The 26,005-nt window shown below is 34.4% G+C and overlaps 2 protein-coding genes across 3 annotated transcripts; one reads left to right on the top strand and one right to left on the bottom strand.

The window, feature by feature from the left end:
* Positions 1–232: 232 nt before the first annotated feature.
* On the bottom strand, positions 233–7,383 carry LOC148313840 (methyltransferase-like protein 25B). 2 transcript variants are annotated; one of them, XM_088257112.1, is made up of 6 exons: positions 7,105–7,383; positions 6,504–6,988; positions 4,099–4,528; positions 1,954–2,063; positions 1,156–1,343; positions 233–376 (listed from the first exon to the last, which is right to left on the bottom strand). In XM_088257112.1, the coding sequence occupies exons 1-6, from the start codon at positions 7,198–7,200 to the stop codon at positions 297–299; spliced, it is 1,389 nt and encodes a 462-aa protein (XP_088113238.1). In that variant the 5' UTR covers positions 7,201–7,383; the 3' UTR covers positions 233–296. The 2 variants fall into 2 exon arrangements, with proteins under 2 accessions (XP_088113238.1, XP_088113247.1); XM_088257121.1 differs by having other exon boundaries at positions 7,115–7,341.
* Positions 7,384–8,141: 758 nt separating this feature from the next.
* Positions 8,142–24,778, top strand: LOC148313839 (U2 snRNP-associated SURP motif-containing protein). Its single transcript, XM_088257099.1, has 20 exons — positions 8,142–8,195; positions 8,425–8,544; positions 8,748–8,841; positions 10,086–10,275; positions 10,717–10,882; positions 11,355–11,520; positions 12,104–12,258; positions 13,044–13,109; positions 14,619–14,662; positions 15,092–15,196; positions 15,760–15,875; positions 15,957–16,065; positions 17,048–17,290; positions 18,036–18,219; positions 18,852–19,059; positions 19,833–20,052; positions 20,853–21,006; positions 22,401–22,534; positions 22,624–22,701; positions 23,981–24,778. The coding sequence occupies exons 1-20, from the start codon at positions 8,190–8,192 to the stop codon at positions 24,105–24,107; spliced, it is 2,685 nt and encodes an 894-aa protein (XP_088113225.1). The 5' UTR covers positions 8,142–8,189; the 3' UTR covers positions 24,108–24,778.
* The last annotated feature ends 1,227 nt before the right edge of the window (positions 24,779–26,005 follow it).

The following is a 26,005-nucleotide window of genomic DNA, read 5'->3' as shown; positions in this document are numbered from 1 at the left end:
ATGTGTAGTGTATACAAAATGTAGCATTACATACATTGTAAACTCTCTCGCTAGTGTTTGATCATACAAAATGAATGAAATTGAGAGAACCTATTTGCATTTTTTTAAGAGTAAGAGGGTGTCCTCCATTTCATTTCAAGGCATCTATATTCTTTTTTGTCAGGATTAATTGAGTTCTATGATAACAACCTCATCACCTTCATAAATTGATATTCTTCAATAATATTAAAGATTTTTTAGTTTGTAATAATTTATTATGACACATATATTATTTTTTGTACAAAATTTGTTCAATTTTAGACCTTTCTAGCAATTAATATATGATTCCTTGGCGATATCACAGGATCAAATAGGGAATGTATTTCACAAACAGCACCTGAAAATATTACAATAAATTAAATTGATCATCAAAGACAATCAAAATAAAGCCCACAGCAGACTACGGATTTCCTGGAATCTTCCCTACATTTCTAATAAATCGTCACATGTCAACGATGTAATGTTTTCTACAATTTTAAAATAAACAAAATCAACATAATTCCACACACACACATAAAATAATTTACAGACAAATGAATAGCAGACCATCCAGTTTATCTATGATTTTCGGTGGCAACAAAGTCCTATCTCTGTAAGTATAGGAAGTTAAGTTATTTTTGCCTCTGGTCTGATGTTGCAGTGTAAATGCCAATATATGTAATAACTCAACTTAATGTTTTGACATAGATAGGATTTTGGCAGTATTGGGAATCATAAAAAAACCAGATGGTTTGCCATATACATTTGCGAAAACATTGGCTTGTAAATTGGAACTATGATATAAAAAGTCCATTGTATATTTTTGATATGAACTTTTTTTTCAGTAGATAATTTGAACGTATAAAATGCTGTATAAGAATCCCATCCAAAAATGTAGTCAATTTTATTCCATTATTATTAATTCTAATAAAGACACTGTTTCAAGGTTTATAAATTTTCTGCGATTAGTGGTCACCATTTACCATTCTATTAAGGAAATTAGTATTCTGCTAGAAGTGATATATTTTTTTTATTATTATAAAAATAAAAACATTCCAATGTTATATGATTTTGAAACGTTTTTATCCAATATTTTTATTGATTACACTGTTAATTTATTGAATTTGAATGAATTACCCTTCTCTTGGAGACTTAGCACTCGATCCATTAAGATAACAGACTCCACTAAAGGCGCTAAAATAAGTCTCAGAGTGTAATAGATGACAATCTTTTTCCACATTTTCAAACAATTGTCTATTGCCTCCGATGATGTATCCTCCTCGCTAAGATTTACACCTATTCTCTCCGTGGCTATTTCACAATACCTGGAATATTTAGATAATGATTTTTATGGTCAGATATTTTAAAATATAAGTCTGTTTAGTTTGTACACAACCACTTTACCGGTTCCAAGATCTACCCTTGTCAAAACTATTTGTTACTACTAGTATCTTAGTCAAAACTATTTCTACTCAGCCATAGAAATTATTTAGTAATCTGTGTCTTATCGGTGAGGTTGTTAGCACAATCTATGCGTTGTTAGTCTGTCTAATATCAAAAGTCAACATGTACAACTGAATGTCAATGGGTACATCTCGAAACAGGTAAACTAAAACTCGAAAAGTGGTTATATATTTGCCATATCTAACCGTCATCTGAACCTGGTGAACTATATTTTTTTTCATGTATAATTGGCGTAGTAATAAATATAAGGAGAGAGGTACAGTTGGCTTCAAACGATACTGATGGGGAAAATTGAGGGGCAGCGTGGTCCTGGCAGAAGGCAAACATCTTGGCTGCGCAATAAAGAGATGAGACATGTGAGGGTGCTGTTCTGGGTCGCGCAAGACAGAGAAGCCTTCTCCGGAGTAATTGCCAATGTCGGGAGGACCTGATACGGCACAGGAAGAAAAATAATAAATATAAATGCCAAACCTTTGGAATGTTAGTGTATTGTAGTGCTTAATGCTTCTAAGTCCAACGTGTTTCATATTTGGCCATTTGGTAACCAGTATTTTTTCTAGCAATGCTCTGAATGTGTGAACCTAAAAAGTATGCGTAACTTGAGTACCTTCTTACTTATAAATTGATTAATAACTAGTCTTAATCTTCCTTGTTCCTGTAAATACATAATATATTTAAACTGAACATTTTTGATGTTGTATTTTCCATCTTGTTAAGAATTTGTATAATTTTCATTTTAAACTTTAATGACCAACACTATATGTATAAGAAAAATATATTTCCATGACATTAGTTTGCAAGGCACAAAATATAATTTGAAAAACGCGATACATTACATAATTGTGTTATGAACAAAGTTCACAAAAAGTCATGTGGCAAAATAATGTATTTCAGAATTTAAAAACTAATTTAACATTAACTTAAAATTTAATAGAACTGTTGAATTGATGCATAAAATAAAAACTGTTTACATTAAAAACACTATAATATGTCTGCACAAATTTGAATAAGTTTAATTAATGTTACATAACATTTAAAAATAATAAAACACATTAACTTTAGACAGTTACTTTTAATAAAGTTGGATATATTTATCTAAAATGTGTCGCGAATTGTGTTTCATGGCCTTTACATTTTTATAAATAAAGATGAGTTATGTACACATAACTTGCTTGTTAAAAAACTTGAATGAATATTATCATTCTTGGTGTATTCAAACTTGATTAAAACCTTTCATTATTTGGTATTTAATGGTAATGCTAAAATAATTAATATACCACTAATTTAGCCCGATAATCATAAACATTTTATATCGCTACTAACCAAACATAAATATTTAAATATAAAATGTATTGTTAATTTCATAAACTAGTAATTTAAATTATGTAAGAAAACCTTCCAAACTCTTTCTCTTCTTTAAATATTGAGTACCTTCCCGTGAATTATTTAAAAAAATAGACCTAGATATATCGCTCACTCCTTTCAAGAACGTCATAAATCAAAATACTTGATTTTTCAGGAGAACGTTTTTAAAGTTTAAAAATATAACACAATGTATTAAAAATAAATATCAAGCCATTGATTGAACTTTGTACAGTGCAACGAATCTTTTTACGTAAAACCTGAAGGTTTTTTCTCCATTTGAAAAATATTTGGTTATTTAAAAAAAAAATTAAACAATACTCTTTCTTCAAAATGCAAAAACGAAATTATCTGCCCTGTAGCGGGTAAATATTAAGTTAAAAATATGCCTCTTTTGCTGGGATATAGTACATTTTCTGGGCATTCCGAAAACATGCATAACTGAAAATTGACGATTTTTGATTTATGACGTTCTTGAAAGGAGTGAGCGATATGTATACATATATTTCTCTCAATCTTGGTGATTTCATCGATAGACATACTAATAGATACTATCGGACACATATCTACCAAATATTAAAGTTAATAGTTAAATGTGTTTATTTGTTAAGTCCTGAATTATAAAATAAAGATATTTTTTGTGAAAATACCCTTTCTTTTTTCAAATCCCAGCTTTAATTATTTTAGTAATTCATAATATTTACAGCATCATTAAGCTAGCTTTCACAATTTTCAGTGATATCTCAACAAAGGTGAAGAAATCTTTTGAGATAGGAATATGAAAGCCTGGGTATTTACAGGATCTAAGACCTATCATTGTCTGGTTTAATAGATCAGTTTATACCTACACTGTATTCACCATTCTACCCATGATCGTTAATCTTTTAATGGCAATTTATAAAGGAATACTAAATAACAAAAGAAACTTATTTTCAACAAGCATAAATATTGAAATAAAGTAAAACAAATCCGTCCGCCTCCGTAGTGTAATGGTCAGCATGCTCGGCTACCGTACTGGAGGTCCCAGGTTCGATTCCCAGGGGGGGTCACATAAATATAAGTGATTTTTTCACTCTTATATTTATTCAATATTACCTTGCACTGGTAGCGGAAGCGGAGGGCTGATCACTTTTCCTTCATGTGTTAACGATCAAGATAACACTGCATTTATATGATGCAGTGCCCTATGCACCGTTGGGGTGCAGATAAGGGTTTGAATGAATGAAATGAAAGAAGAAAAAACATTATAAATACCTGTAAGTCTTCATACTGTCCCTTGACAAGTCTTTGACAGTAAGTTTCTATAGCGTGACAGGCTATTTCCCTGCTTTCATAAGACAACTCACTGTTTTTTAGTCCAGAAACAAAATCGCTCAGAGGATACCCTCTGAATTTCTCTCCATCGCAGGATAATTTCATGTAGCAGCACCCGACGATGCATATAAACTTGACATAGGCAGTCTCCGAAAATATTTTCAGAAGCAGAGGACCTAAGTCTCCGCAGGGATGGAGTCCTACAACTCCATAGAAATCATCCAAATGGTCTTTTAATGTTTTAAGGAAAACGGTTTCCTGCGTTTCCGGGGTCAGCATGAGATTTATATGTTGAGGTTTGCAGAATTTCAAAACCAAATCATTTTGCAAATGCTTTACAGCAGTGTATTCGAATTCTGAATCTAGTTCTCTAAAATAAATAAATGAACTGATGTAATTTACAACAAAATATATCACAAATGATGAAATACGCCATGTACAGGGTGGGGCGTAGTCACTTCCTTATTTTAAAAAATCATAACACAATAAGTATTATCAGTCGAGATTAAATTTTTCTTTCTTACGGGGGCACATTTAAAGTTTTATTTTATTTAGTTTTAAAAAAGACATCTCGAAGGCTGCTACTGTTCTCGTCAATGCGCTAAGATAGGTAAATTTTGACATTTCTGTCGAGTTTTTCCAGCATATATGTGCCTATGTCGGCATTAGCAGCAAGAATATTGTCCTTCAGCTAACCAAGAGTCTTTGGACGATTGGTGTAAATCAATGTTTTAAGGAAGCCGCGCAGAAAACAGTCACAGGGAGTTAAATCTTGAGAACGCGCTGGCCACTGAAGATCGCCCCTAAGAGAGATGCGCCGTTCGGGAAGGTGTTTCCGCAAAAAAAAAAGTTTGTGTCGTGTGAGCGGTTGCATCATCCAGTTGGAACTACACATCCCCTATATATCTTTCTTCGAGTTTGGGTGTAAAAAACTGGAAGAAATGGATATGATGACGACATTTTCGACATCCATCAGGATGCCTGAAATGATAAAATCATTTACATATTTATAATTAAAAATTTGCAGTCCTTATTTTGTTTTCCCGTGCCGAGGGCAGATTTTTTATTTAACTTGTCCAAGAGCATGATTTGTTATTTAACCTGTCCAGGAGGCCGTACATGTACGGTCATACCAAACTTTCCTCAAAGGAGTATGGCGGTACATCTACAGAAATTTATATCTAAAATGGTACTTGTACTGCCATCTGTGATTGTATTCAGACAATATAATCACAAATTAAATCATGTTTACTGGTGTAAAATTTTTTTATTCAAGAAAATATGTTGCTTATAGCATTATTGACTATGATATAAAATTATAAAAAGTAAAAAAAAGGAGCCAAAAAACTCACTCCCCAGATACAGTTTTGTCCGCAGAAACTCACTCCCGGACAGGTTAATGATTTTACAGAAAATGGTTTTAATGCTTTATGTACTATTCAAAGTTCATTGGACTAAGTGATAGATTAGGTCTGATTTATTTCAGAGTTTTTAAAATTGTGGTTATTGTGGTGGATTGATTTCATACAGTGTATCGTTGGCCATAGAGTAGTTGTGTTTTTCTACATACATAAAAATGCAGATAGTTATTAATATTTTCTTCAATATTCAAATGTGCACAGGGCACCATACCAGATTGAAATATTTTAACTTTAGCGTGGAAGAAGTCGATTTTGCGGATCAGTATACGGCGTCATATTGCTTCATGTAAAAAACGAAAAAATGGTGGAGAAAACTTTTTATTTTGAGAAATAGAAACATTCATTATCAATGCATGTATTCTGTATCTTTATACATATCTTGAGATGCACACATAGGTGAGCATCTCAAGAAGAAAGAAGCGAGAATTATCAAGGAATTTAGTCAGTTATTTTCGGGCTACTAAACCAAAAAGAATCTCCACAAGTGATAGGAAGCAAAGATTTGTCAAAAAAATGCATTTTCTTTACCCTAACCATAAGGAAAACACAAAGACTATGCAATGGACTCCAATCGAAAAATTCCCAGGGTAGAAAATAAACTTGATACATAAAGCTTATAAGATAAACCTGGGCTCGTAATCTGGGTTAGAAGAAGAAGTGAGGAATAGGAGAACAGCACCAATGGATCTATCCATGTTTGAGTGCTCTAGCACTCAAAGTTCCATTACCCGTACTTGCACTAGCTCGTGTAATTGTACACTACTAACATGTACAAGACTCTTGAGGATGAAATTTTGGATTCCAGTGACTGCATAGTTCCATATGGTCTTAGAATGACGAATTATATAATATTTGATATAGGTGTCATTGTTTTTTCAAGGTAGTGAAACCTATTAAAGCGATAATTGAAAAATGTAACCTTACCTGGCTCCAGCAGTTAGGTTACTCTGTCCCTCGATGCCAACTGTTTTCAGGTGATATTTGTAGGACAGAGTGCGCACCAGGTGACCAAGACCAGATCCTATATCAACAACTGAGTCACACTTTTCATCTGTTGCTACTTTTGCAATTAACTTTGACACCAATGCAATTTCATGCCGTTTCTTATTTTTCACGTGTTTTGTAAACAATTTACTAAGTCGAGGATGCGTATCACAGGAAGCTTTCGGATCAGTACCTTCTTGATTTACTTTCGTCGAGTCTTCATTGAGTTTAAAATGATCATTTGAATAATCTCTAGGAATCGACAAGTATTTGAGACTTTGAATTAAAGCCATTAAAGAGAGAGGTAATACAACTTTAGGTTTCCCTCCGACCAAGATATCGCCTAGTTCGGAGGGTTCCATATTTTCAAAAACCTCCCGCCATCCGCGCGGCAGTTTATGCCAGTGGTTATCGACAAAAAAATCCTAGAAAATGAATAATACAAATATATGAATACAAGTGTTGAAATTGTTAATATTTTTATATCGGCTGCTCTTCAATCAGCCGTATTAAAACTGAAAATGAATATAGTAATTCCTACCAAAACGTACGAGTTTAAGAGCCAATCAAATTGACGTATAATTTTTAAGGAATGATACACTTTGAACTTAAAATCGCTGTCAAATTGTATATTCATTCTCAAGCTGTAGTTTAAAAAAAAGTACAAAAATACATTTATAGATTAATGAAATTATTGTCGTTAGTTGAAAATTGGCAAATATTTCCAACTATTATACGTATTTGGTCAGTGCGGTTATGTTTTTGTTGTACTGCTGTCAAATTGACAGTTATGAGAAAAAAATAAGAACCATATTTTTGCAGGTGTTTTCAACTGTTATATCTTATTTAAAACTAAGTCATATATTTCAAGGTCTGATAAATCTTTAATTATTTAATATGAAATTTTAAGTCATTCCTCTCTTTCTTTGTCGCTTATTTGCGCATTATTTCAAATAGTTCACTATAGTAATTTACTAATAACTAATAAGAAAGATAATTTCGTCAATTTTTGTTTCAGGTGCCTATCTAAAGGTCCAAACTTATAAAATTGATAGTGTGATAGTTTGTAGACTATATATTCTTTTTCTAACCTTTATCCGCACCCAATAGTGCATAGGGCACTGCATAATATTGACGTAATGTTATCTTCATCGTTAGCTACATGAAGGCAAGGTGATTACTCCTATGATTCAGGGACCAGTCTAGGGTAATATTAAATAAATACCGTGACTAAACCCTGAAATAAGACTTTACATTATACTTAAAAAATATTTAATATAACCCTGATGATTTTGCCGCAACGGCAATTGTTGTTAAAATTTATTTAATTACTTGGTAGACAAATGTACTGAAGTTTGAGTATTAAATTGATTATATCGATTAATGAGAACATGTTGTATAACTAATAAAATATTACAGTAAAAGATACAAAAAAAAGTAAAATATCCCAGCACATGTAATTTTTTTTGTTATTGATGGGTACTGACGCTATTTTATGCAGTCTAGTAACTGTGAACAGCCATACAATATATTAAAAAAGCTTGATCTGAGTTGTCTCTAGTAACTCGTTACAACTTCATACTGGTTGCTAAAAATCGTGGTGATGGGTTTGGTGAATGGATCAAGATGAAAGTAAAGTTTATTTTATATGTTTTACAATTAGTTTATCGTTTTAATTTGCTTATGAAGAAAACAATTAATTCATTTTAAATAAATTACTTCGTGTGCAACACTTTCTTGTAAACTATAATTAGTATAATCAGTGTTCTTATCACATTAGCGCACGATATTTCTGGGTTTCTTGTGTCAGTTTGTGTGCTTTTGTTTAATATACATATTTAAGTTTATTTTACATCTTCAGAAAGCTGCTGACCATAAGTTGCAAGGGTTTTCCTTTGGGGGATCAATGAGTACGAGAACGCTATCTAGAAAAGAGTTGAAGGAGCAGAAGAAGAAGGAGGAAGAAGAAGCTGCCGCTCATGTAAGTTCTAATTTTATTTGACTATAATTTTCACAGTTAACTATGTATATTGATTGCACATAGCCTATCCAAATATTTATGCAAAAATATAATGCTGTGAAGGAACTAATTCAAACTATGCGTTATTAGTTCTATAATTAAGAAAAAAGATTCGTTTTTCATGTTTATTTACAGGACATTATTAATATCTTTATTATTTTCAGGCATTTCAAGAGTTTGTTGAAACATTTCAAGAGGCTCCGGGCAAAATATCCAAAGTATGGATTAAGGCAGGAACATACAATCCTGGCGCTAGAAGTAAGTGATATTCTGTTCTCTGTACCTAAGATAATATTTTTCATCAACCAAGGAGATTCCAAAATTCTCATAACCGCCAATAATGAATTTCCAAAAAGTACTGTTTTTAGTTTTAGCTTTTTTAAAACCATTTTTATTCCCGAATCCTGTAAGAATTACTATATTATGGTAATGTTACTCGCATTTGCAACTGTGTAAACATAATTCATTTAATTATAGACGTGCTTTTTCAAGTGATCTAAACAGAATATGGTTAGCATAAATTTTATGTATCTAACGTTCAACTGAAGTATAATATGAATCTGTTTATTTCACAGTAAAAAAATAAAACTTCATTCTTTAAAAATTTTTGACATCTCTAACAAAAAGAATATGGAAGTTGCATTTACGGGGCTTACGACGGTCATTGTCTCTGTTAAGGGATAAATGAAAATAATACAAATCGTATTTATTTAATCTTTTCCACTCTGACCTCTGATCAAAAAAATGTGACGTTTTTCTACCATTAAAAAAAATATTTTGGTTCCCAAATTTTGGGACACTGGCAATTCATATGACCATTCGTTTTTATAACTGAACTTGAAAGTGTAACTTTCATCGTTTTCCATGGCAGATTAACTATAATATTTATTATAAACACATAAAATGCAATTTCTGTTATTTTAACTACTAACACTAATATCACAAAATTTTGAAATATAATAGCTCCACAAAACGAATAAATATGGTCACAAAAAGTGGGAGTATCCTTGGAGAACCGTCATAAATGAAGGATAACGACTGACTGTCCTAAAAAATATTAGCATATGATAAATATTCTATCACCCAAAATGATAATCTATTTTTCCTAGGTTATATCTAAGTAATGGAAAGTTTCATTGAATAAATGTTGGTTAATTCAATGTGTTGCGATGATTAACCGCATTTATCTCAAATATTTTTTGGTAGAATATACTTGGATGATAGAGAAATCAATGATTAAGCTTATACCTGCGCTGGGCCAGACATTGTGGCCCACGGAGCTGCCTACTAGAATCATAGGGGCCAGAATGTCTGGCTTACAGAGTTAAGATTGTTGCTCCGCTACTTCCATCACTCGTTATGAGAAATGTCGCTTGTTAAGGGAACACTTTTTCACAATCTGTTTTGCTCATTAAGAGAAGGTTCCATTGTACTTTTCAATGTAATTTTAGCTGACCTCTTTTTAAAAAATGTCTGTGATTTATTCTATGGTAAACTTTCAGAGGAAGATACGAGCGAGCGGGGGAAAGTTTATAAGCCGCAGTCGCGTATCGAGGCCACTGAGAAGTCGTCGGCGGAAAGAGCCCAGGAATATGTCAAGCTTCTCGCCTCCAAGCCGGACAAACCGCTCAAGAAAAAGGACAAAGATAAGAAGAAAAGTAATTTGGAGCTCTTCAAAGAGGAACTAAGACAGTGAGTGAGATAAGCATTATCGATAAAATTCAGAAAGGTGTGTTGAGATGGTTTGGACATATGAGTGTGACCATGATATATATGGTAGAACGAATGAGTGAGGAAAGAACGGTAAAACAAATTTATGAGGCGAATGTAATTGGAAAAAGGAGCAGAGGAAGACAGAGAAAAACATGGCACGATCAGGTATGCCAAATACTTGAAAGTGGTCAGGTTAGGAGTCGTAATAATTGGCGGGTATGTATGAAGAGATGCATGAACGTGGAAGAGGCGAAGAATGTTTGCAAAGACAGAGTGGTGTGGCGTTCTATTCTCTCAGCCTCCCCTGCGGGGAAGCGGCGTGATGGCTAGTTAGTTAGTTAGAGTGAACTTTCACATTAATTATTTGAAGAAACAACCCCGGGTACGAATGACATTGTATTGTGGATCTTTCTTTCTCAGAATTCAAGAAGAGCGAGAGGAAAGACACAAGTACAAGGGTGCCTTGAAGAATGCGGTCCCCGATGCGGAGCTACTTCCCGCTTTCTGCAAAGATGAAATGATCGGGTCGTACGACTACGGAGACCCCAATACTACTAACCTCTACTTAGGGAACCTCAGCCCTAAAGTAAGCCATAAAGTGAAGAATTGCACATTTCGCTCACTCCTTTCAAGAACGTCATAAATCAAAAAACTTGATTTTTCAGGAGAACCTTTTTAAAGTTTAAAAATATAAAACAATGCATTAAAAATAAATATCATGCCACTAATTGAACTTTTTACTGTGCAACAGATCTTTTTAGGTAAAACCTAGAGGTTTTTTCTCCATTTGAAAAATATTTAGGATATTAAAAAAAAAAATTAACAATACCTTTTCTTCAAAATGCAAAAACAACACTTTCTGCCCTGTAGGCAAGTAAATATTAAGTTAAAATATGTCTCTTTTACTGGGATATAGTACATTTTCTGGGCATTCCAAAAGCATGCTCAACTGAAAATTGACGATTTCTGATTTATGACGTTCTTGTAAGGAGTGAGCGATTTATTAGTCCCGATGATTCAGTCTTCATCATGATTTGCGTAACCTGTTTATTGTTTAGTTAACAGAACAACAGTTGATGGAGATATTTGGGCGATATGGACCACTCGCAAGTATCAAGATAATGTGGCCACGCTCGGAAGAGGAGAAAGCTCGGGGACGTAATTGTGGATTTGTGGCGTACATGTCTCGCAAGGATGGAGAAAGGGCACTGAGGAATTTAAACGGTAATTTGACTTTCAACTCTTGAATAATGACTGCTTAAACGTATCATTTGTTGCAAATGATTACATAATGCTAAAAATTAAGTTATTTGAAATGATATGGCATAATTTTATCATATGAATATAGTGAAAGTAAATTAATACAAAATTGGAGAGAATAAAATCTTTGAACTAGCGAAGTTGACAAAATAACAAAAGTAGTCATTGAAATTGATAATTTAAACGAATTTCATTTTTTTGCTCTTGTCATTTTATTTCAAAGTTGGGGCTAAACATTTTTTTGTTATCGAAATTTTTCTGTGAAAAAATTGTTGGAGAGGCCAGTTTTAGATATACGAACTTTGTAATACATAATTATAAAATTATGTCAAAATTTTAAGTAGCAAACTTTTTTCTCTAACATTTCATTTGATTGGCATGCTCTTTCATAATCGTTCCGCTATCAGCTGACTACATGCTGCACATTTCATCATCTATTATTAGAGTATATGTTGATACTATATGTATGTCTATAATAATACATATGTTGTTAATATGTCACATTTTATTATTGGCATATAGCTATAGTTTGTATTTTTATCATCAGGGAAAGAAATAATGCAGTGCGAGATGAAGATGGGGTGGGGGAAGGCGGTGGTGATCCCGCCGCACCCCATCTACATCCCCCCCTCCATGCTCTCTCCCCCGCCGCCCTCCGGCCTGCCCTTCAACGCCCAGCCCCCGAGACAACTGATCAACAAGGTATTACTCTACCAACACCACACACAATCACACAACCTCCACTGTTCCCTTACAGGTGCCCTAGCGTGACCCGATGGCCGCGTAGCCCACCTCGCTAATACTTTTTTCCTTAGGATATGAACCTGTCGCCGTTGTCCGTTTCCCGAAATATCTATTTCCCAACGGTGACCGAAATGTACTCTGGATATTTAGAACTCGATCGATTACATTACTCCAAGTTAGTGAAGTGTTTGAACCCAGAATTGGGAGATCATTTAGTGGCTGACTTTGGCTGGATCCTGCGGAAATGTAAGCCTAAAGACTGGTCAAGGAGAACCCTCGGAGCTCTTGTGAACTATCGCCTTTCTTCAGTGCCTGTGATACAAAATCTGTGATATATACAAACTGGTTTCATTGTACGCTTTATGTTTATTATTATCTTTTTTCTAGTGAATAAATTGACTGAATACTGCGTTCTGATTTTCTCTGCAACATTTTCATCCTCAATATTTAATTTTTTTAAGTTGGATTATTCATTTTAATTTAATTGAATTTTATCAGTCTTTATAATGATTTGCCTATATTTTCTTTCCTCGATATATAAAATTACAATAAAAAACTAAGAAATTTACAAGAAATGTAATAAAGTTGACAACCTTTTTTTGTTTCTTTAAACTATTTTTCTTCAAAATTCTGTCACTTGAGGATTTTGCAAGTAAACCAAAGAGAGATTTCGAATCTTTTTAAATCTAGGGTCCACCAAATATTTTTTGGAGCTTGTGTAAAATTAAATCGCTGCATTGTAGATCCCCCGACTCCGACCAGGTGAAGCATTCCCTACAGAGCCAGAGGACAAGGAGGCTCTCAACAAGGTACAGTTATAATCTATACCACATAATGATGCTATACACACACACACACTCCCCATAACACTGCTTACACTAAACACTCGTGTCTATGTGTATATCTTTCAATACAGCATAGGACAACATCAATTTCTTTAGTAGATTGACAACTAATTCAGTGTCATAATATTCTATATCTAAGTGCCAAAGCTGTACTTGTGATAATATTATGTACTAAAGTAATATACATATTTCTGTAAATTACAAATTTAAAAACACTAAGAATCGTTTCCAAAATGCATTTATATCAATTTATAATGTACACTCACATAATACAGTAAAAGCTCGTTAATTCAAAATTGAAGGGACCAAAATATGAGAAATATTTTACATTTCAAGTTGATTATTTAATGAAGAAGAAAAACTTTATTTTACACACAATTTACGGGCTATTACTGTATAAGAAGACTTTTTTATACAATTCAGTTAATGACATGCACACTTACATTTTCTATGATGACACAATGTCCTTTTACGTGTGCAAACATCTATATACTTTTAAAATGAATTTAAAATTTAAAATTAGATTCAATTTATATAAATTTTAGGTTGATTTTGTTTATATATTTTACTACGAAAATAATCTATTAAAAAAATACATATATTCATAAAAATAATAACAACGACCTATTTAAAACTATATATAATACGTACTCTGCTTCTATTTAGTTTCACTCAAATTTATCGTAAATATTATATTAACACCTTTTCTTAATTTTGAAGAATTATTTTTCTTTTTTTATTAATAAATTTGCTATCATAAAGTAGGATTAAAACTGATTTATTATTATTATTTATTTATAAACTTTTTGTCGCTTGGGAGTGTTATAATACCATGTGGTTCAACATCGCCATTTTTTTAAACCACTATGGAGTACTTAAAACTAGAAACATCATTTTAAAACATTTATCAGTCTGAATGATTTGTGTGAGCCATGTGATATAATTTTGTTCATTTATAGTGATATTTAATTAATATTCGGGTTTACTGTCATTCGGTGTACCAATTACTCGTAGATGTGGCCAAGTGGGAACTTATCATTTCTGATAGATTCCTTATATTTTTCTCCTATTAAGTTGCATCATATTTTTCTTCACAAGTACACGCGGTACCTTCCCACTTTTAACTTACCAAATACCAAATATTCTAAATAAACTAAATGTTTAGAAGGTTAATAGGAGAATAGCTTTTTTTTCAAATATGTATAAAGCATTCTGACCCAATTCCTTTTTTTAAATGGTTTAAAAAGTTTTTTAAAAAGTATTTTTTAATAACTCTCTTTTCACTCGTTTCCTTCAATTATTTATCTGAGTTTGAATAATCCCCCTTGACTTTACAAAGATCAATGTATCAGAAAGTGAGATGAGCAGTGTGAAGGATGGCAATATTAGGATGTATTTTGTATTGTGAACTTGTATCAACTATTATTAATGATTGATTACGATGTGGGTCGGGCGCATTTGGCTGTTCTACAGATTTTGTCGCAGTCTATTGTCAAGGTGGTTATACCCAAGGAAAGGTAATTGAAACACCTCTATCTATAAGTTGTATATTATTTCACCATCTATTCTCCTTGTCCCGAACCATTATCACCCTTCTTTGTTTGCTCCAAAAGTTGTCTCCTTTTATTATCAAATCACACCCAAAAGTTGGATATTATTTCTACATGACAAGACTTCATCGGTGAGTAAACATACTACTTTTTATTTTATTTTACTTTGATCATTACTTCAGATATTATCTTAAGCATTTCCATATTTGGCATGAGTACAACTTATTCAATTTATTTTTTAGAACATATTTACATGCCTATGCATTGTAATTTTTTTCTTCATATTTTTATAATTTTTTCGATGATTAAAGTTTTTATTTTAAAAATAAATTAATATATTTAATTAATGTTAAGTGTCCGTGAAATTGCGATTGATTATCCTGCAAATGTTATTAGGCAAACATTGATGTTAATTCACCGCATGGTGGAGTTTGTTATTCGGGAAGGACCGATGTTCGAAGCCATGATCATGAATAAGGAGATCAACAATCCTGCATTTAGGTAAATATATTCTATATACCTATATATTTGCCCCACTAAGTGAAAACACAATAAATGAGTAAACAGTTCTTTATGTATTTTAATTAATATTTTACTTAGTAAATACCACTATTTCTTAAAATCCACTGTGACACGTGTTTCGATGCATTCGTGAAGCTAATTCTAAAATTTAGAATTAGCTTCACATATGGAGTTTGAAAATGATGCGGAATGCATCGAAACACGTGTCACAGTAGATTTTTAAAAATAGTGGTATTTACTAAGTCAAACATTAATTAAAAATGGATAGATTTTACCACATCTTGACTGCGGAATCAATTAATGAAATTCTTTATGTTCCTACATAATGAGTAAATACAGTATAATGCGTCATTTACACAACACCATTATAATAAGAGACATTCTTTTAAGCCACTCTATTAACATAAGCTGTTGACAAATTCTTTAAATTTTTCACTCAAATATAATATATGTATTGTGTTTTCACTTATGTAACAAATTTTTATTATTACATATAAATTTTGTTAAAAACAAAAATTTATCAAATTTTTATTTTTTTTCAGGTTTTTGTTTGAAAATCAAAGTCAAAACCATGTATATTACCGGTGGAAGCTGTTCTCTCTACTGCAAGGGGACTCGCCAAAGGAGTGGAATACCAAGGAATTTAGAATGTTTAAAAGTAAATATAATATCTCGTATTTAATTCTCGCAATGTTAGTTTGTATATACTGCACTACTAACGAGTGTGATCTCCCAACAGGCGGCTCTGTATGGCGGCCTCCGGGCCTGAACTTGTACACGCAGGGGATGCCTGATGACCTTATTGACGAGGATGAAGTGAAAGACACCAAGGGAACTCTTAGTAAAACGTAAGTTATCAGATTTTTTACGAATTATCAAATGTTTTGTACAAGTGTCGGAAGGAACAAAACCTCGTAATATTTTTTTGAATTAAAGAAAAGTTTGATTATCATCGTTTTAATTCACACATTTTGTGCGTCGAACACAGCTCCCATGTCCATACAAATATTGAGCCAAGTTAAATAAAGATAAGGATCCGTAGCCGGTTTTATGTGTTTTAAGAACACAAAGGAATACACTTATTTGTGATGTTTAAGTAGAAAGTAGAATTTGATTTTGAACAAAGTTTTCAAAGGATTTTCAAAAATTCGCAAATTTAAATTTATGTGGATGACATTATTTTATACGCAGTGAATGTATATCAGTTTTTACTATACTTTTTACATGTGAAAACGATCAATGCAAGAAAGTTTTCGTACGGCAAGATTGTATGTAGAGAATATTCTAGGAAAAATATTTTGCTAATTTCTTCACCTGGATGCCGAAAGATCCTAACAACATATAAAGAAATTTGACAGGGGAGGCATTTGAACTTTCCAATGCTAGTTCTCCCAGTCATTTAGAAGTATTTTCTTATATATTTTTAGATTTACACTGTTTAACTATTTATTGTCCGCGTTCATAGTGTAATGGTCAACACGCTCGGCTACCGTACTGAAGGTCCCGGGTTCGATTCCCAGATAAATATAAGTGATTCTTTCACTCTAATATTTAGCGGAGAGCCGATCACCTTTCCTTCATGTGTAAATGATCAAGAAAACACTGCGTTTATATGATGCAGTGCCCTTTGCACCATCACTTGTGAATGAGAGTTTGAATGAATACACATAACTATTTATTTAAGTAAGAACTTTCTGCAACTCATAATCAGTATGCAGTAGCATAAGGAACATAATACACAAATTAAAATTAATTTGGTCATATGCGACTCAGGATAGTTCAGAATCGAGGCAAAGATGCGAAGTGTCAAGTTATGATTTGTCTCCGCAGTCAGCGGGAGAGGCTGGAGGACCTGATTCGGCAGCTGGGCCCCGAGCGGTCGCGCGTGGGCGAGGCCATGGTGTTCTGCGTGGAGCACGCGGACGCGGCGGAGGAGATCGCGGCCTGCATCGCCGAGTCCCTCTCCTCCAAGGCCACGGCCGCGCACAAGAAGGCCGCCCGCCTCTACCTGCTCTCCGACGTGCTGCACAACACCGGCTGCAAGATGTCCAACGTGACGCACTTCAGGAAGGCGTGAGTACCCGCTCACTCACTCATTCATCTATTGTCACTGATGAGGATTCACTAACAGTGCTCCAACTGCATTATTTATTAACACAGCACGGACGGGTGTTACAGACGGGTGTTTTGATAATTGTGTTTATATAATTTAGACCTTCACAAAGAGATTGGTACATAATATTCATACAAAATTTTTTAAATAATTCCTTCTTTTCTGACTTATAAGTTAGGCCGGCGCAGAAGGTAAAAATACACTTCCCGTCCTTAACACGTTAAACACCAATACTAAAATTTGTCAATTTTGAAATTCACAAAAAAAAACTTTTCTGTTTTTTTTTTGTAATTTCTGTAATTTGTAATTTTTTTTGTAATTTCCAAAACCTTATGTTGCGGCGGTGTACACATTTTTGTTCATTTTGGTAACCTTCAACTTCATATTTGTATTTTCTTGTCTTGCTTTGCCATATAGTAGATAGATAATACAAAAATATTATTGATTATTTTCCGTCGTCATTCTTTCATTGTGATCTAATATCACCCGTGTCAAATTATATTTCTTTAACAAACTTTGCAGTAACTAATGTGTTCGTTCATAAACTCAAAAAGTGACTTATATGAGTGCTCTAAAGGGTTTCTATGTCTATGTGTTTAATGTGTGATGATACCCTGTTATTGAATTTATGATCTGGCCTCTATGGGACTGGCTTTGATCGGATTAGGTGTAATGATTTTGATTGATGGTATTTATGGTGTTTAGGTTTGAGTCGCGGATGGTTCAGATAATGCTGGATGTGCACGCCAGCTGCCAAGCCCTGGAGTCGCCGTCCCTCAGTGAAGGGCTCAAGACTCGAGCCCTCAATGTGATCCAAGCGTGGCAGGACTGGAACGTGTATCCGCGAGACTTCATCACACGATTACTCAACGCACTAAACGGAATTGAGGTAATCACCTTCAAACAGTTTTGAATCATGTTGTTACTGGATCATTATGTCAGTAGGTACAATATGGTATCAAATGGTCAGGAGAGATAAATGATTTGTCGGTGGTTGGAGTGCTACGTGCAGCGCAGTCAAGGGATAATTAGAGACGAGTCATTGCTCCCACAAGGGTCACAACCATCAGTCATGAAGAATAATATGGAGAAGAAGAAATAAATAATATACCACCATACAAAATGACAAATCACTCTAAGTGCGTTTGTAAAACTGAAAACATGACTTGCGATAAACTTTTGCCCTAGCCCATGGTTTCCCAAACTATGGGTCGCGAGCGAATATTGAGTGGGTCCTCGCCTCTGTATACATGAATTTAAAAAAAAGTGATTTATTTGATATTTCATTCAGTTATTTAAGACCTATTTTTTCTATGACAGCTAAGAGGTGGGTCCCAAGGTTGGAAATTTTTGTCAGAAGGGTCGGAGCCTAGTCAACTTTGGGAATCTATGCCTTAGCCTATTTTAAACTAAAATAGTTATTAATAGTAATAAAAAAAAACTACAATTATTTTTTCAATAGTAAGTAAAGACACTTCAAATTTAGTAAAAAAAGATAAGAATGAGCGTTCCAACTTGCAGATGACGGGGCCAGGCGGGGCGCAGGCCGAGGAGGGGTCGGAGCACGGGTCGGGGGCCGAGGAGGCGGAGGAGGGGGAGGAGGGCGAGGAGGGGGGCCCGCTGGACGGGGCCGCGCTGCTCAAGGCGGCGCAGGGCCTGCAGCACCTCCTGCAGCCCGCACACTCGGCACCCAAGCAGAGCCTCATGGACGACATCGACGGGATACCATGTGAGTTATCTGGCAAACCTTCCAGGATTATTACTTAATCGGAATAAATTTTTCATCAATAACCGAATGCTGAGAATCCATATATCGATTCTGGTATACAGTGGAACCTCTCGAAACGAGGATAATTCATTCCAGAATCTTACCCGCTAAGTGAAACTTATTTTGTTTTGACTGTCGTGGAAGTCCCCTCGTTATGCGAATTACTCATTATGAGAGGTTCCACTGTACTTTTCCAAAAGCGCGGCTGTCGATATACCGACCATGACGCCAGTGTATTTTGGCGGTCGGGCTGAGAGTTTGTGTTGCAGAGTGTGCTTTTCTAATGTCATCCATTTTTTTTGTTGTAAAAACTTGTTGTTTTTTGCCCTTACAATGTCCACTTAAGTTAAAAAATACCATTTTTGCAAAAAAAAATTAGCACTAAAACAGTTTGAATATGAAATTTGCATTTTCCATAATTTTATTGAAGAATCTGGCGGTGTCAAAAGTCTGCGTAATCGGAGGGCATGTATGACTAGATGTATGGATGTGAAGGAGGCGAGGAGTGTATGTCAGGACAGAAGAGTGTGGCGTTCCATCCTCTCTGCCCACCCCTGCGGAGAAACGGCGTGATGGTAGTAGTAGTAGTAGTAGTTATTGAAGAATTCATGTATATATTGTAATATAACCATATCCGCTCCCTAGGTGGAGCATATGGAGTCCACAAACTGTCTCCAGGCTTTTCTGCTAGTTATTGAAGAATTCATATATATATTGACAAAAATATATTTCAGTGGATGACGATATCGACGGTGTCCCCATAGAGGAAAACGGGTCGAGTGGCAAGGCTGCGAGTGCTCCTCTGCAGGTGGCCGGGTTCATCCCCTCCCGCTGGGAGAGCGTGGAGGGGCCGGGCGCCGGGGAGGGGGGCCCGCTGCCCGCCCTGCACACGCCGCCCCCCCCGCCCGCCCCCCACATCAGCTCACCCCTTACCCCTGATAATAATGACTCCAGGTTAGTCATTATCATTCATCTCAATTTGTTTTACTCCCCAGCTACCCGTGTTACCCTCGGAGGTAGGATGCGAGTGAGATGCGGTAGTTCGCACACGCATCTGCGGTGACATCATGAGCTAACACACTTTGGACGGGAAGGGTATTTCTACCCATTCGGTCGATTGATGCTTAAAGACGGGTAGGGTATTTTTACCTTCTTTGCCGGCCTCATTTCAAAGGCAGAAAAGAAGGAGTTATACTATTTTGATTTTATATAAATATTATATAATAAGCTTATTGTTAAGGTCTTAACTGTATGTACATACATAATTATAAAATCCTATCACCAGCGCGGCTGTCCAAACTTAAAGCACAGTAAGGGACATTTTTTTTTGCAAAAATGCAAAAAAAACGTACTACAAAAAAGATGTCCCTTACTGTGTTTTGAGTTTGGACAGCCGAGCGGTCCACAGGCGTAAAAAATCACATCCAAAATGTGTTAAATCAATTCACATTCATTTTGCGTCGTAGGAGAGGTTCGATTCCCGCCAATTTAAAAATGAATTTAAGAAATATATATTTTCAATTGGTGTAGAGGTTTGTAGAGTATTTTTCATATTTTCCTTGCCTATCCTTATTATTTTACTTGCAGACCGCTTCTGAGCTGTTCAATTTATGTATTTTAAAAATGGGACTTGTAGCGATATCTGTGGACTTTAGTTTTGTATAATTATGTGTAAATAGCAACTTCTGAGTTTTATGATGGTGTGCAATACGCAGAGCATTGACTGTAACATGTGTGTGTGTGTATGTGGACAGCGAGGTGTCGGACTCGCGGAGACAGATCCTGCGCAGCGTGGAGCTGCGCGCCATACAGTACCAGGACGAGCTGGAGGCCGGAGTGCGCCCGCTGCGGCCCGGCTGGACACTGCAGCAGCAGATTCAGCACTACCGCAGGAAACTCATCAAGAAGGTACAATCCACACAATCATCTCATCCCTATCTCTCTTTCTATAGCGTGACTAGCAAAGAAAGAGACGAACCAAAGGCCAATTAGTAGAAACCCTAAAGGGCAAGGAGAATGAGATGTCAAATCAAGGGACAGTAATTAGTTTAAAATATTTTTGTCCTTGTTACACATAATTTCTTCTTCTAACCCTTATCCATACCCAATGGTGCATAGGGCACTGCGTCGCATAGAAACAGTGGTATCTTGACCATTGAATACATGAAGGAAAGGTGATCAGTCTTACGCTTCAGGTACCACTCCAGGGTCATATTAAATAAATATTAGACTGAAAAATCACTAATATTTATTTTAACACTCTTGGGAATCAAACCCGGGACCTCAAGCATGGTAGCCTAGCGCACTAACCAGTACACTATAGAGGTGGCATTTGTCACACATAAATTAATTATGTTTAAAAAAGATAGAATACGCAGCTCCTGCCTAGAGCCTGATGTTGTGATGGATATTCAAGCATATTTGAAAATGGAATGAAGATTCAATTCAAATTCAGATATTCAAGAAATGTGGAACTGCCAAAACATTTTTTTTTGACAGTATAAATGTTGCCAGTGCGGATATATTACTCAAAAATATAATTATAAGGTTTTAAAAAAATCCACTTAAGTAGGTTCTCGTCTAAATACTACCCCGTATTTGTAATTAATCTCGGGGAATTAAAATAATGGCAACACTATGCAACAATAAACAATAGATGTGTAAACCGTGTAATTTTTTAAAATATTGAGTGGATTATCTATTTGTATTATATGTAATATTACTTATCACATACCAAGTTATTATGTATTACTTATGCTGTGGACGCATTATGGAAATGAAAGTATATCAAAATGATAATAACGATTGTGTCCCATGTTAGACATCTGCTCTGAATCTTTGAAAACAAGTTTGTTGTGTGGGGCTAATTCCAATTAAATGAGTGTAGGTTAAGATTCAAAAGTTGTGTTCAGTTTTATTTACTTTACTGATTACTTAACTGTTTAATCTCGACTGTATTATGTTTATATATTTTTCATTTTTACTTATTAAATATTTAACTTCGGCTGTTTCCATTATTATTAGAGGGTTAGTCACTCATGGGCGCACCAGTTTCGTGTTTCGATGCATTCCGCATCATTTTCAAACACCGTATGTGTGAAACACGCCTCACAATAGAGTTTAAGAAATAGTGGTATTTACTATGTAAAACTTGTATTTAAAATAGATTTTACCACAAAGTGCCTGCCGAATCAATTAATGAAAGAATAAAATCATAATACAGTTTTACTTTAGAATATTTTCCGATAGTTTACATGTTTTTACTCGATCCTCTTGTAATATAGTTTGTTATTCCAAACTAGGCCGAACGGGAAGCTAAAGATAAGGAAGATGTGGCTGATTCTCCCGAGAGAATAGTAGAGAAGAAATCTCACCGAGACAAAGAAAGGGAAAGTCGAGGAGGCAGAAGTGGCTCTTCAGAAGACGGGTATATCACGTGTGTATTTTCCTTGCTTAGTTATATTTCAAGTAAATTTAACAAGATTGCACATGATCATTATTAAGTGCTTTTATTTTACATTCCAGATCAAATTCATCCACAAAAAAATCAAAACGTTCTAAAGATGTCTCGTTATCACCGCCTTCAAAAAGATCACGACACAGGTAATATTTCCAATTAAGTAATAGACTAACTAACTAACCATCACGCCGCTTCCCTGCAGAGGTAGGCAGAGAGAATAGAATGCCATACTACCCTGTCTTTGTAAACAGTCTTCGCCTCTTCCACGTTCATGCATCTCCTCATACCTACCCGTAATACTCATAAAAATAAGTATGTACCTAAATTTTTTTTTTATAAAACGTGATAATTTTAAATTTTTAAGTCACAGTTTCTCACTTTTATTTTGCGCCATTGACTCCATATCAATATTCTTTTTATACATATATATTTTTAATGGATTTTTCCATTTTAATTATTTATGCCCAGTGTTTGATCTAATTCATTAAATTTTTGCTTTTGACGACACATGAATATTTTTATTGAGAATGAACCACATATTACTTTGAAAATATCGCTGCGCTTCAGTCTTTATGGATTGATTTTTTTCAAAATTTTGGATGAATTTCAGTCCCTGTAATTAAGAATCCATGATCTTTTCATTTTCAAACTCTTATCCACATCTAATGGTGCAAAGGGCACTGCATTATATAAATGCACTGTTTCCTTGATCATTAACACATGAAGGAAAGGTGATCAACCCTCCACTTCAGGTACCAGTCCAGGGTAATACTGAATATATCGTGGGTGTACAATAAACATTAAATTGAAAATATGCAAATTTGAGTTCAAGATGCATATTATAAAGTTTTCAACGTTCTATAAACTGGCGAAATACACTAAGTAGTTTGAAATGTCATAATAATGTGGTTTTAAAAGAAAATTTAACTTTGAACTTAAAAGCGGCTGTTTTATTCAGGCTAAAAGCTTTAAATAACAGGGATTATTAAAACAGGAATTTTAGCGTTTTTTGCCAGTATACCCACGATATATTTAAGTGAAAAATTACTTATATTTATTATGACTCCCCCCCCTGGGAACTGAACCTGGGACCTCCAGTACGGTAGCCGAGCGTGCTGACCATTACACTATAGGCGCTTGTCCACTATCCGGAATTCCATGTAATTCCGTGTAATTCTACAGTCCGGCACGTCAGTTAGCTTTTAAAACGACAATTAGCTTGTGCTTTTGTTCGCGTTTCTTCGGATCGGTGCGTAAATTCGATCATGCTAAACTGTCGTAGTCGTTTTCATTTTTCAAAACCGAACTGCTGGACGGTGAAATCCCGTGTAGTGGACAAACGCCCTATGGAGGCGGACAATACGATCTTTTACTGTGCATAAATATAACGAAGTTTTATTGAGTTGTTGTTAAATGTTGCAGGTCTCGCTCTCCCGTGCGCAAGTCTCGGCAGGCGTCGGCGCGGCGCTCCCCGTCCCCCGCCTCCCCCAGCGCCCACCACTCCCGCCGCTCCGACTCCAGGAAGCACAAACACAAACACAAGTACTGAGCTCCGTGTATCTACCTTCACCGGCTGTGCTCTGTGTGCATTCTAACCGACTCGGGAATTACAATTTTTATACTTCGCAAAAACTTTAGGAAAGGTATGAAATTAGTCACTCCTTGTTACAGTGGTTTCTATATGCCCGCTCAAATGTTCAATTAAAATATGTATAGACACTTTATATTCACTTTTTCTTATGACGGCCTCTGTAGTTTTTTTTTCTTTATATTCTTTCACATTAATTTGTTTAAGATTCATTAAAAATAAATTCAGTACTGTGATTTTATAATATGGATATCAAGTGAGGAGAAATTCCTTTACATATTGCTAAATAATTGACTTGAGTAGTCTTAAGATTTTCTTTGTGTATATTTTATAAACTCATATTTTTATAATAAATATAAGTCAAAATGTTTTTTTTTTCATGATTGTAGTGAATATTGAAATATGTACATTTTCTGTAAATATAATTATCATTCTTTTTGTATATTAATTACAAAAATGTGCGAAATGAACTTACAGATAAGTTGTCTCGCAATTACTTGCAAATTTTACATTTCGGTTACTCACTCAACCTGTGAATTATATTTTCTATTGCTAATAGTTAATGAAAATTTGTATTTATTATGTACTGTGTTCACAAAAGTAGTAAAAATAAAAATAATGCAAAAAACTATTTTTTTTATATTACAATTACTGTCCCTTTCCTTGTAAAATCTCTGTATGTTAACACTTTGTTGTCGGGAACCGTTTCATAATTTTAAGTAAAAATTATTCTTCTTCTTTTTCTAACCCTTATCCGCATCCAATGATGCATAGGACACAGAATTGTATTGACGGTGTTATCTTAATTGTTACTTACATGAACTTACATGAGCTTCAGGGACCAATCCAGGGTAATATTAAATAAATATCAGTGTTAAATCACCAATATTTATTTTCAACCCCCCCCTTGGGAATCGAACCCGGAACCTCCAGCATGGTAGCTAAACACCGCGGAGGCAGATAGGTAAAAATTAGGAGCCGACAAAACTCAGTTTTTACAAATTAGTAATGGGTACGGAAGACTTGTAAACACAGGCCGTATATACGTAACCTACCTGCCAATTCTTATAATTTTACCTTGAAGGGACACGAGGATTACAAAAAATTAGCAAAAACTTTCGTGGGGCAAATGAATTAAATCTACCATGAAGACGAATGTTATTGATAATATTTTAATCAACTATGTATGTATCGATTAATATTTCTTTTTTAATTTTGTGTTAAAATATCTTTATTTAAAACATATTTTATATTATATTAAAATTTCTTTTATACACATCGCTCACTCCTTTCAAGAACGTCATATATCAAAAAACTTGATTTTTCAGGAGAAAGCTTTTAAAGTTTAAAAATATAATACAATGTATTAAAAATAAATATCAAGCCACTTACCAAACTTTTTACTGTGCAACAGATTTTTTAGGTAAAACCTGAAGGTTTTTTCTCCATTTGTAAAATATTTAGTTTATTTCAAAAAATAATTAAACAATACCTTTTCTTCAAAATGCAAAAACAACACTTTCTGCCCTGTAGCGGGTAAATATTAAGTTTAAAATATGCCGCTTTTGCTGGGATATAGTACATTTTCTAGGCATTCCGAAAACATGCACAACTGAAAATTGACGAATTTTGATTTATGACGTTCTTGAAAGGAGTGAGCGACATGTGGAAGAGCTTTTTTGTCAATAATTTTTGGTATTTTACCTAGATCTTTTAATTTTCTAAGCTAAAAAGATTTTTTTTAAATATATTAATTTTTATGTAAAAAAAATTCATTTAGGTATATATAACCTTTAGTTCAAAAGATGTAGCTAATTTTTGTCGAGCCTGATTTTGCGTTCTTGCCAAATTTGGCTGGA

The sequence above is a fragment of the Brachycentrus maculatus genome, unplaced genomic scaffold (assembly GCF_059751285.1).
Source record: "Brachycentrus maculatus isolate JH-2025_06_01 unplaced genomic scaffold, ASM5975128v1 h1tg000005l, whole genome shotgun sequence".
Lineage (NCBI taxonomy): Eukaryota > Metazoa > Arthropoda > Insecta > Trichoptera > Brachycentridae > Brachycentrus > Brachycentrus maculatus.
Note: the sequence above shows the minus strand (reverse complement) of the source record. Positions and strands in the feature narration are given on the sequence as shown.